Source organism: Grampus griseus, assembly GCF_964374135.1.
Source record: "Grampus griseus genome assembly, chromosome: 13".
Taxonomy (NCBI): domain Eukaryota; kingdom Metazoa; phylum Chordata; class Mammalia; order Artiodactyla; family Delphinidae; genus Grampus; species Grampus griseus.
In genome coordinates, this window is record NC_139007.1 from 61830501 (window position 1) to 61842440 (window position 11940).

The 11940-nt window shown below is 34.6% G+C and overlaps 1 protein-coding gene across 13 annotated transcripts in view; it reads right to left on the reverse strand.

Moving 5' to 3' along the window:
- Positions 1-4992: 4992 nt before the first annotated feature.
- BCLAF1 (BCL2 associated transcription factor 1) overlaps positions 4993-11940 on the reverse strand; it is a 29558-nt gene continuing 22610 nt past the window's right edge. For all 13 annotated transcript variants that reach the window (XM_082668770.1, XM_082668779.1, XM_082668776.1 and 10 more), the window contains 2 exons: positions 7796-8008; positions 4993-7642 (listed from right to left, as the gene is read on the reverse strand). In XM_082668770.1, the coding sequence (XP_082524896.1) occupies positions 7637-7642; positions 7796-8008 (219 nt within the window). In that variant the 3' untranslated portion in view covers positions 4993-7636. The remainder of the gene's footprint in view (positions 7643-7795; positions 8009-11940) is intronic.

The window sequence follows — 11940 nt, forward strand, 5'->3', positions numbered from 1 at the left end:
CAGTAGCAAATAATTTGCTACTGTAAGACAGTCATCAAAATATTTAGCATATTTCAAAAAAGAATACGGCATAAGTCTTAAATATTGAAGTTCATTCCTATCACATTGAAAACTGTAGCAATAATACAGCATTTCTTTTTAATTATCACAGGTAATTTCAGTTGATAACACACAGTTTAATAAAGCAAGCACCTGAGAGTAAAATGTAGTTAAGTAGTTCAGATAGCTAGAAAAAAGTTCAGCTTCAGGTAGCCCAGTATTCCTGCTAGGGAGATATCCAGATTCTCCATACTTCTATAAGCAGAAAACTATGATATTCACAAGCTGCCTACTCCTTTAATTTTACTTTTGATTGAAGTATAGTTGACTTACAATGTTGTATTTATTTCAGGTATACAGAAAAATAATAATTTATATTCTTTTCCCTTATAGGTTATTACAAAATATTGAGCATACTTCCCTGTGCTACAGTAGGTCCTTGTTGGTTATCTATTTTGTATCTGCTAATCCCAAGCTCCTAATTTATCCCTCCCCCACCCTTTCCCCTCTGGTAACCATAAATTTGTTTTCTATGTCTGTGGTTCTATTTGTGTATTTAAGTTCATTTGTATTTCTTTTTAAGATTCTACATATAAGCAATATCACATGATTCCTAGGTCCATCCATGTTGCTGCAAATGGCATTATTTCATTTTTTTATGGCTGAAATATTCCATTGTGCATATATATCACATCTTCTTTATCCATACCTCTGTCGATGGACATTTAGGTTGCTTCCATGTCTTGGCTATTGTAAACAGTGATGCTATGAACACTGGGGTGCATGTATCTTTCAGAATGGTTTGCTCCATATATATGCCCAGGAGTGGGAGTGCAGGATCACATGATAAGTCTATTTTTAGTTTTTCAAGGAGCCTCCATATTGTTCTCCGCAGTAGCTGCACCAATTTACATTTACATTCCCACCGTGTAAATGCGTTACTTCTTCTCCACACCCTCTCCAGCATTTATTATTACTAGACTTCTTGATAACAACCATTCTGACCCACATGAAGTGGTAACTCATAGTTTTGATTTGCATTTCTCTAATAATCAGCCATGTTGAGCATCTTGCCATGTGCCTTTTGGCCATCAACATTTAGGTCTTCTGCCCATTTTTCCTTTGGGTTGTTTTTTTGATGTTGAGCTGTATGAGCTGCTTGTATATTTTGGAGATTATTATTAGTTGGCTTATACCAATCAAATCTCTTGTTGGTCGCATTGTCTGCAAATATTTTCTCCCATTCTGTAGGGGTTTTGTTTTGTTTGTGGTTTCCTTGCTGTGCAAAAGCTTTTAAGTTTAATTAGGTCCCACTTGTTTATTTTTGTTTCTATTACTATAGGAGATGGATCCAAAAAGATATTGCTGTGATTTATGTCAATGCCTACTCTTTTTAAATATCTGGTTATCAAAATTAATTCACTGAGTCAACAAAAGTCTATATATCTATGATTTTAATCCACTGGCTCTGGTTCTGCCCTCCAAATATGGAACATGTTAAAATGATGAGGCTAGGCAAAGTGATATCAAATGCTCTTCCTGGTCCTATGTGATCCGAATTTTACTGTATTTCCTCTTCTAAGGGACAGCCCTTTAAGTACTTGAAGACTGCTATCAAGGACTCATCCAGGTCATCACTTTTCTATAGTAAATGTACCTTTTCCAATTATTCATATGACAATATTTCAGACCTCAAGCTTCTGGCTCTCCTTCCTTTAAATATACTAAATGTTTTCCCTTAAAATCACAGTACTCCAAAACAACACACAAGAGGTAACTTGAGCCGTGTATAAAAAGATTAAGGTTCCAACTCTTCTATTCATAGCAATCTGAACTCTCTCCAGTTCAGCTCATTTTTAAGGTGGCTTAGATTGACTTAAGTTTTAGCAGGAGCCGTTAACTGACTCATACCAATCAAATTTCTATATATCCACACGCAGTTAACATGCTTTCTTTTATACACTCAAGGAGCATTTATTGCATACCTATGGTATGTATGTCTTACACAATACACAATGCTAAGTACTAAACATTTATTCTAGCAAAGCATGACACATACACAGAATGAGCTGCCAGCCTAAAGGAATGAGGACAAGAGGAACTTTTAGGATTTTTGGTAGGGTGTAAGATTTTAGGATAGGTAAGTGAACAAGGAGTGGGATAAGGCAAAAGGAAAAAAAAAAAAGCTGCTCACAGGAAATTCCTATAGTTCATCCTAAGATTTAGGCAACGAGAAGTCATCGAAGAATTTTTAGCTTAAAAAAAACAACTTCCAGTTGAAAAACATCCCACAGATGGCAATTAAAAGGTCAACAGAAGACTATACTGCAGCAACTGGGGCAAATGATGAGCATCTTTACCACAGTTATCACAGGGGTGAAAAACAGCCAACACGTTGATTTTGAAAGTTGAGTATCACCAAATGAAGGCATAAAAAAATAACTGTATACTGACATTAACCAGTTAAATTCTGTATTGTAAGTATCTTTTTATGTCTACATTTGGTGATACTCAATCTTTCAAAAATATTCCAAGTGTATTTAACATTACCCTCATGGCAGGCTTAGAAGTACACTGGAAGCTTAAAGTTTCTAGGGAATTCCCTGGCGGTCCAGTGGATAGGATTTGGCGCTTTCACTGCCGGGGACCGGTTTCAACCCTTGGTCAGGGAACTGAGATCCCACAAGCTGCGTGGTGCGGCCAAAAAACAAAAGGCTTCTAGTTTTCCCCTTCCAGTACAAGACAGAAAAAATTACGACCTCCCATACTCAAGGACTAGACTGGGTGAGAGTGGTATTCTTAATTTTAAGTGGCGCTTTACAAGCCATGGAATTTGCAATTACTATGACAATACCAAGAAGTTATCATTGCCAAATACAGAGTTCATGCTGTGGAAGTACAGCCTTTCGTCACCTAACTGTACGGTGTACTTAACTATCATCTACTTTTATTTTGCTCTTCCTAATTTATTTTGGGGGGTAGTTTTTGGGGGGGGTTGTTTTGTTTTTATTTTATATTGGACTACAGTTGATTTACAATGTTGTGTTAGTTGCAGGTGTACAGCCAAGCAACTCAGTTATACATACACAACTATCTATTCTTTTTCAACTTCTTCTTCCATTTAGGTTATTACAGAATATTGAGCAGAGTTCCCTGTACAAATACAGTAGGACTTTGTTGGTTATCTATTTTAAATATATATCATCTACTTTCATTAAAAGGAGGACTCACTACTGAATCAGGAAGTTGGGCAACGCTAAGAGATTACTAAGAAAAATCTGATCCCAATTCTTAGGAGAATACCATTAAAACCACTTACCCAACCCTTTTCTACTTGCAAGAATCAAGATTAACATCTGCACTTTAAGAGCACTGTAAATCGGCTCACTGTTGTGAAATGCCTAACACATCCTTGGGAAAAAATCTTTATGTACAGATCATTATAATTAAGACACATTGTTTGGAATTTTTCTCCTAGTAGTGGTGGTAAGTGGCATCCTAATGCCTGTTCTTTTTTAACCAGTGGGATCCATTTTTAAAAGCTAAAGTACTAGGAGGTAATACAACAATATAAAGAAAGCTAGCACACTTAATGTACAACTTTGGCTTCACTTGCGTACCTGACACACTAATCACTACTGAATGCTTCTAAAACATGAGTCCAGCTCATAAATTTACACCTCTACTAAAGCTCTCAAGTCAGACAATGGAATACAATAACTAATTTCAATATATTCCTGAATTCGAAGAAACTAATAACTTTTTCACTTAAAACTTCATTAACATAGACTCCAAATTTTTAACATCTACCTCAATAAACCGAACAATTAGACCCTTGACATTCAGATTTAACAATAATGGCTTCAACTATTTGAGAACCCTAAATGTATGTAACAGATAATATTCTAACATTTTGTTAAAGGATGTATCACAATCTACTACTCACAGACTGAGTCTAGTCAAATACAATCCCATGAAGGTGAAGTTTATTTCTCCATGTCCCTTCCCTATTCAGCAACTTCATAAACTTAGGTCTCTGTACTTCTCTTTCTGAAAGTGAAAGAAATACTGTTCCATATGGAACAAAGTATTTCCCAAAGGGATTCCAGTTGAAAGCCAAAGCCACTGGCGGTCCAGTGGTTAGGGCACTGCGCTTCCACTGCAGGGGGCAAGGACTGGATCCCTGGTCAGGGAACTAAGATGCCACATGCCGTGCCCAAAAAGAAAAAAGGAAGAAAAAAAAAAAAAATCCAAAGAGAAAAAGAAAAAAGCAACTAACTCTCTTTAAAAATAAATGTCCCTAATAAATAAAATAGCACATTTTTATGTAGGTAACTGGTACATAGTGTTAAAATTACCCAGTATAGTTCAGCATACATGTACAGAGTTCTTACTTCTTTAACAAAGTTTTGAGGAATAACTTGTCATTTGTATTAGTTAAAATGTATGTCTTAGCACACAAATTTCTGTGAAAATGCGAGGGGCATGGTAAGAATCACACCAGATCTAAATCAAAGTGAACAAAGACTAAGTTAAAAAACCAAAAAAACAAAAAAAACCACTTTTTAGTTATTGACTGACTACTATTTCTAGAAAGAAAGAGAAGTAATGCTGATTTCTCCATCATAATATTATGGCTGACAAGTTCCTGTATGAACACAGGAACAGGAAGGCTAGACTAGAAGTCTGAAATTCCTGTATTAACAATGGCTTATAATTACCCACTGTAAAATTTCCCATTTTCCCAGGAGAAAAAATAAAAAATAAATGGGGATTTGAGCAGTTTTATAAAGTATTTATCAACCCTCAAAAAGCCACATCATCCCTGTTAGTAATTTTACTAACAGATAAGCTGGTATTCTAAAATGAGACATAAGCCATTGCCATCAGTTGTACAGAACACACACAGAAACAGTCTCAAAATCAGGTAAACAAACAACAGCTATTACCACTTATGACATTTTATTGGCATATGACAATTTACAAGGGTCCCTGTTGCATTATACATCACACTGAGTAAGAATCAGTTAGCCATCTACATTCATTCTTACTGGATATATTTTTACTCAAATTATAACTGAATTCCCAACACTTGATTTTAACTGTGACAAAAGGGGAAAAACAGTAATTCCTTAAAGTAGGCTACAACTGGAAAAACAAATTTTGCTTTTTTAATTAAAATTCCTATGATGTTGAAAGGTGTACACACCTAAGGACTGAGTCATGGCCTTCTTAAAACAGCTTTCTTAATCCCTTCTGGAAATATCCTTTGGTTCATTTTTATTTTCCTTCTCTAAGCAAAAGGAAGTGTGTTAATGCAGGTTATCAAGGAGTTACTATTTTCTAGCACTTGTAAACAAATATCCTTACCAAGAGGAACCATTCAGCTTTTATAACATGTCATGAAGTAGGGTGTTAAATTGCGGTTTAAAAAAATTCACACAGGCTTTTTATATGCTTGGCTCTAAAAAAAAAATAACATCCACAATGGCATTCTATTGCAGTGTTTTCACAATCACCCTTCCTACTATATTCTAATAGGATACTCCTTCCTCAATTTTATTTAATAAAAGTAACCAAATCATTAACATATTTGGGTTAAAGCAACGCATTTGCACTTAAAATATAACCTGTTGGTAGGACTTGGGTAGCTTTATTCCTACTCCCTAAAGTAATTTCTCAGTAGGTTCCCCTTTCCTGTTGTCTTACATGGAAAAGCAAAACTGCACATTTATAGACATGCATAGAGATTCAGTATCTAACCAAATAATAACTGTTAAAATAAAAGCTAAATTTATTTGTATAAAATAAAATGGTCGTGAAAATTCTCCTGTGTCAGAGATCAAATCCATGTTGCTTTAGCATGTAATTATTATTCTGACTAGGAGAATATTAGTTATGCCCTGATTAATGCAACACATAGTTCCTTTGACAGTATTTCCTCTGCTCAAACAATTTCAGAAAGACAAAATAAAAATAATGATGCAATACTTAAGGATCTTAGGGCCATGAACATCACATATACTGAGTTTTGTTTTCATGTTTTTCCCTCATACAGCTCTTAGCTAATGCCTCTGACTGCAGTTAAGGTGCTAGAAGAGCACCTGTAAACAAACCATCAGTGAGGATGAAAGAGCCATACACTTAAGATGTTTAAAAGTTTACACTAACAGAATAAGCATTATCTCCTTTTAATGCAAACATAAAAACTAATTCAGTTGCTGAATTAACAAGTGAAATTTGACTACTTTTATATATGCTCTAAGAGCAGACAGACTTAAACACTGAAATTTACTATTTTGGATTTTCATTCCTTCTAAGAGATATCATCATAAACATAAAGGCAATTCACATTTGAAAGATTATCTTCCTGAACAATAGAACCCTTGGGAAGAAAAAGAAAACCCATTTTACAAACTGCAACTGAAATATGGAAAAAAATAAAAAACAAGTTAGATCAATGCTGTGACAAACTTCCTGTCAGATCTTTTTATTGGTGACATATGAAAAACAAGTTACTTAAAATACCACTAATGAGCAGTATATTCTGTTCGCCTATTTTTCCTTATGGTTAGACTACAAACTAATGATTTGGCTGTCCAAAAGCTCAAATAAATATGTAAGGTATGACATCAGGTACACGGCTTTTTAATGTATCAAGTTACTCTGCAGAATAATCCTCTTCCATACCAATGCCAGGATTACAGGTTTTGTTCTGTTTTTTTTTTTTTTTAAAGTCTAAGACGTTCAGTAGGAAGGGAGTTTTTATTTGTACTATTGCAAACCAGTTTCCTCTCTCAAACAATAGCTGATATCTAAGACCATGACTCAAACTTTCAGGGAAGAATAGAAAGAGAATATTGAATTTTGAACTCAAATAGTAAAGGCTCCTAAGAATGGTTTGTATATAGGCCACTGCTTGCTTTCAGTTAAAAAAAGAAAAAAGAAAAATATTCTCATACTTTTCAATCTAACTTTTAACAGCTTGTACTTTTTTCACGATTGGCAAAGTTTCTTTTTCCTTCTTAAACATTTGCTGAGGTGTTAAACTAGCTTAGTTTACCAAAATAACAACTTTTTCCATGGTACACTTCAAAAATTAGTCACCCTACAATGTAGTGTGTTTGAATTAAGGAGAATGTTAAACAGATGTATACAGTTAAAATAGTTAGTGTGGTTTCTATAAACAACTGCTATTCAGGGATTTGTATGTAGAGCTAACGTTTACTTCAGAATAAACATTAACAAACAGGGAGGGAAGAGAATCATAACTTTCACAGAGCTGTACTTGACCATATCTTATAGACAAAGCAGAATTACAATGCATGTAACAAAAACAGTAAAAGTATTTTTTTTAAAAGTTGATAGTTACAAATATGGTACGTAACAATTTTCTACTTTATTTCAGTACAATTTCCAACATACAGTCTACTATTTTTCAGGATATTTGAAGACTTAAAACAAAATTTCTCTAGACTACTACTTGCAAACAGTAAAATTTAAGTAAAATGCTTACATTCTTATTTGAAAACAAAAATCATGTAAAAAAATGGTGGGTGCAAGTTCTGTTCTCTGTTGCAATCTCACTTCAGATTTACTATTCCTAAAAAAAAAAAAAAAAGAGAGAAAGATTAGCAAAGATATGAAGAGTGAAAATGATCCAAAATAATCATCGTTCCTAAAAATTAATTAACTGGCCCACCAAACCCATAACATAAGAAAATATAAGAATCACTAACAAGTTGGAAATTTCTACCTTTTCTTCTTTGCGTCTGTCCTTCTTTTCTTCATTATTTTCCATGGTCTCTTCTTCATCTTCAACAATCCCGTCCCCTTGATATTTGTCATGAGTCCATTTTGGACTGCTACCTGATTTTTTGAAGTTAAAGCGCCCTCTGCCACGTTGAAAAGTACCACGACCTCTTCCTCTTTTGGCCCAATAATCCACACCATCATCTCTGTCATCATGCTACAGAAAGGTTAAAAACAATCATCAATGAAATGTCTTTCTTGTAAGGAAGATAATTATATCCCCAATCATAAGTCATGGTATAAATTGTCTGAAGATTGGGTAAATGAGATTGGTACTGTTCCAAAACACAAAACAAAACCAATAAAACTGAATTTTTCAACAAAAACATACTCCATCATGAAAGCAAACAGTTACATCATTGCTTCGTAACCCAAGCATTTGAGAGCTGTCCAATTTTTTTGGAGAATCTCAACTGCTAAATTACTGCCAATTTTCAAAATTTTTATTTTTGCTTTCCGTTTTTATTTCCGTCTAAGTCCACTTATTATTAATAAGTATATTATACTGTGTATAAATGATAAAATAACCGATATTTTTCCCCAAAAAATTACCTCAGTCATAAATATGCAACAAAGCATAAAAATATCATTACATTATCAGTAACATTTACTAAATAAAACAGGTGATAAGAATTATAGTTTACATATAGCAACAGATTTTAAAAATCCTGAGATTTAAATCTAAATCAATGTGTATTACACATCAGTCTTCTTGGCAAGGAAATTTCACAAGCCAAATCATGATGGCGTGGTCCCTAGAGTAATATCTCAAATTCTTTCTTCTTCACTAACCTAAAATACTGCAGTTATTACAGCCCAACCTTAATTTTTCATTAGCTGCATCCAAAAACAGATGTTCCCCAAGTTACAAATTGTTCCTTTAATCAAAACATCTGCAAAACTGAAAAGTACTTGACTTTGTCGACAAGCAGAAGAGTATTACATCCCAAAGTACAAAACAAAAAGCCAAAGTTCTCCTGTAATGTAATTTAACTGCTGCCCACCTCAAACTTACTTTTAAGTTCGTACCTACAAAAATGGGAGTGACACCCCTTTATGAGACAACAGGCATAATGCAAACAATGTTGCATACTGTAAACAAGTACAATCTACATACATTAAGTACAACTTATGGAGTACTGATATTGATCAACTGTCCAAAGGTCACTAAAACTTTTCAAACACATAATATGAACACATTTTCAAAACATGCAATGTGCCTTTGTGCATATTCATGTAATACAGATCACCCTCCTGAATCACTTGAAAAGTTCACACATGTAATTAACAGACTATATGAAAGAGTCCTTACCCACTTCTAATAATCTAGCTTTATCAAACCAATAAAAGATGACTAGGCAGAGGTGTGCATGACTCAAACAATGAACTTAGGAACTATCAAAAGTGTAAATTTCAGTATGTCAGAAAGTTCAACTGTAAACCCAAAATAAACTATTTTAAAATAGTCTGCCACTCAAAATAATATGCACACACAATTACATAATTTCAGGCTCCCTTTTGGTATTAACACAACTAACTCTATATAGCCTTTATGCTTTCTTGTTTGTGGTGTTTACACAGTATTCCATGGAGTTGTAGGAAGAAGCAAACAGCCACTGAAGCCAGAGGCATGGGTTTAAATCTTAACAGAAACTGTGTGACTTTACTTCCTCATTTAAAAAAACCAGAGATAGCCTTGAAGAAACATAAACGATCTGTTAAAAAGTGCCCAGCCCAGTGCCTGACAAGCAAGCAATCAACGGTGGTGATAAAGTTTATATGGTGCTTATTACTCATCTAATTCTCACAACAACCCTGTAAAATACTGTTACTAACCCCATTTTAGATATAAAGAAACTGAGGCACAGAGAAATTGAGTAACTTGCCCAAAGCCACAGAGTCAATCTTTTCCACTGCCCCTTATGCCCATCATCCACAGAATACGTTTTCTAGGTATCTTGGTGACAGTAAATAGTTACCGTATGAGGTAGCTAAGAGCTGAAACAGAAAAAGCAGTGGCAAAGCCAGACACTACAGTTAAACTAGCAATTACTTTTAAACATACAATCATCTGAAATTAAAGAAAACAAAAGCTCCAAGATCACACTGTGTTTTTCAGAGGGTATCCCGGCAGATACCTAAGTGACATTTTGATGCTAAGCACACTAACTTTTTAATTTTTCTTTTCACCGCGCCAAGAGGCATGCGAGATCTTAGTTCCCTGACCAGGGATTGAACCCATGCTCCCTGCAGTAAAATCTCGGAGTCCTAACCACTGGACCGCCAGGGAAGTCCCTAAGCATACTAACTCTTAATCCTCAAATTCTTACATCCAAGATTTTAGTCCTGTTACAGACTAATTAAAATTAATTACTTCATAGATGACAAAGAGGATGTCAGATAGTTATAATACACAGCCAACAATATGTTAACAAAGGAGGCCATGTTAGAACCAAGACCTTCTGAATCCTCTGAACTCTTCTGTATAGAATGATCAAGTTTCAAAGAGTGAATTTATTAAAGCGCCAACCCAAACGTCCTTCCCCACAGGGATTTTCTCTTCCTCAGATGACTTCAACTCAACATGGAGAACTTGCCCATTTTAGTACTTTTCCACTTGCTCCAACTCTTCACGTACTCTCACCTCTCCAGAGAATTTCAGGTTCTAAAGACTATTATCTTTCCTGGAATACTTATTATTGAAAACATTACCTTATCTTTGCATAAATCAAACTTCTGAGAAGGTAAATTTCAGATTAAGAATGCAACAAATGTTACTATTACTCAGTACTGGAGGAAAAATGATACGAGCTGTAAGAACCTTTTGGAGCCCAAGGCATGGGTTCAAATCCTGACCCCACTCCTACTGGCCATGTACCTTTGGTCAAGCTGCTCAATCTCTGTACCTCTGCGTTTTCCATCTATACAAGTGGAATAATGGTCCTACCTCAAAAGGACTTCATGAGCATGAAAATAAATTCATATATGTGAAACACTTAGAATGGTGCCTACCATAATATATGCTCAATAAATGCTATCCATTATTTTTACTAAGTATTAAATGCTTCATTACTCTGGACAAAATTTCCATGTGTGTCAAAACCTAGGGGAATCTATAATTTTCAACTTCATTTAGTCTCAAATTTTTTTTAATATTTCTATTCTCAACACTAGCTGTCTGAAAAGTCAGACCTATTCAGACTACGCAAAATATTTTAACTTTAAATTCCCAGGTAAAAACCAGAGTTGTCATTCCAATAGCTCATTAATTAACAAAATAATTAATTTTGGAAACTGATTTATATGAAAAAATGTGATGCGTTAAGTTTACTTCTAGTAAGCATTAGTCTGTGACAAATGCACGTGTATGCCTATATTTATATAGAAATGGAGGTTTTAAAACATAACCCAGAATAGCAACATATAAAATGTTAAATAACACTCTTCTTAATTACTGTAACGCCTAGCTGTATGACAATAAAAAATAATTATGTCCCAATTTAAGATAAAAACTATGATACTGGAGACTGAAAGAACACCATAGAAAAATGAAGGTCTGGCCTAAATTAAATATTCGTAAAATGTTTAAGGGTGCTAAACAATTACTATCTACTTGTTCACCTCTCATTTCCCTCTTAACTTTTTGTCCTTTCACATTTGCTCTATTTGTCTGGCATTTTTACAATCACTCACTCCTCACCCCTCCTTTGCAAGGTTGGCCTTTTAATCTCTTCTGACTGGATGATCTTACTGTGGCTTTGTGACTGAATGATGGCTCCTAGACTTTTGTCTCTCTCCATCTGCATTAGCAACTGCCTACTGCACACTTCCACTTAATTTCTGCCTGGCACTTCAATAACAGAACTTAATCTTCACCTCAAATTAGCTGCTTTCCCCTTTATTCCCTATCTTTGAGAGATTCCATCTTCTCACTACCAACACCCGACTAGTGGCTCCCTGAATAAGCCTTCATAAATGTTCCTTAAACTTTTCCCAAACCTATAGCCCCTTAGTTCAAACAATTATTTCCCAGATATGTTTGTCACAACCATGATTTTCCAAACTCTGCTTAACATCCAAATTTATTAA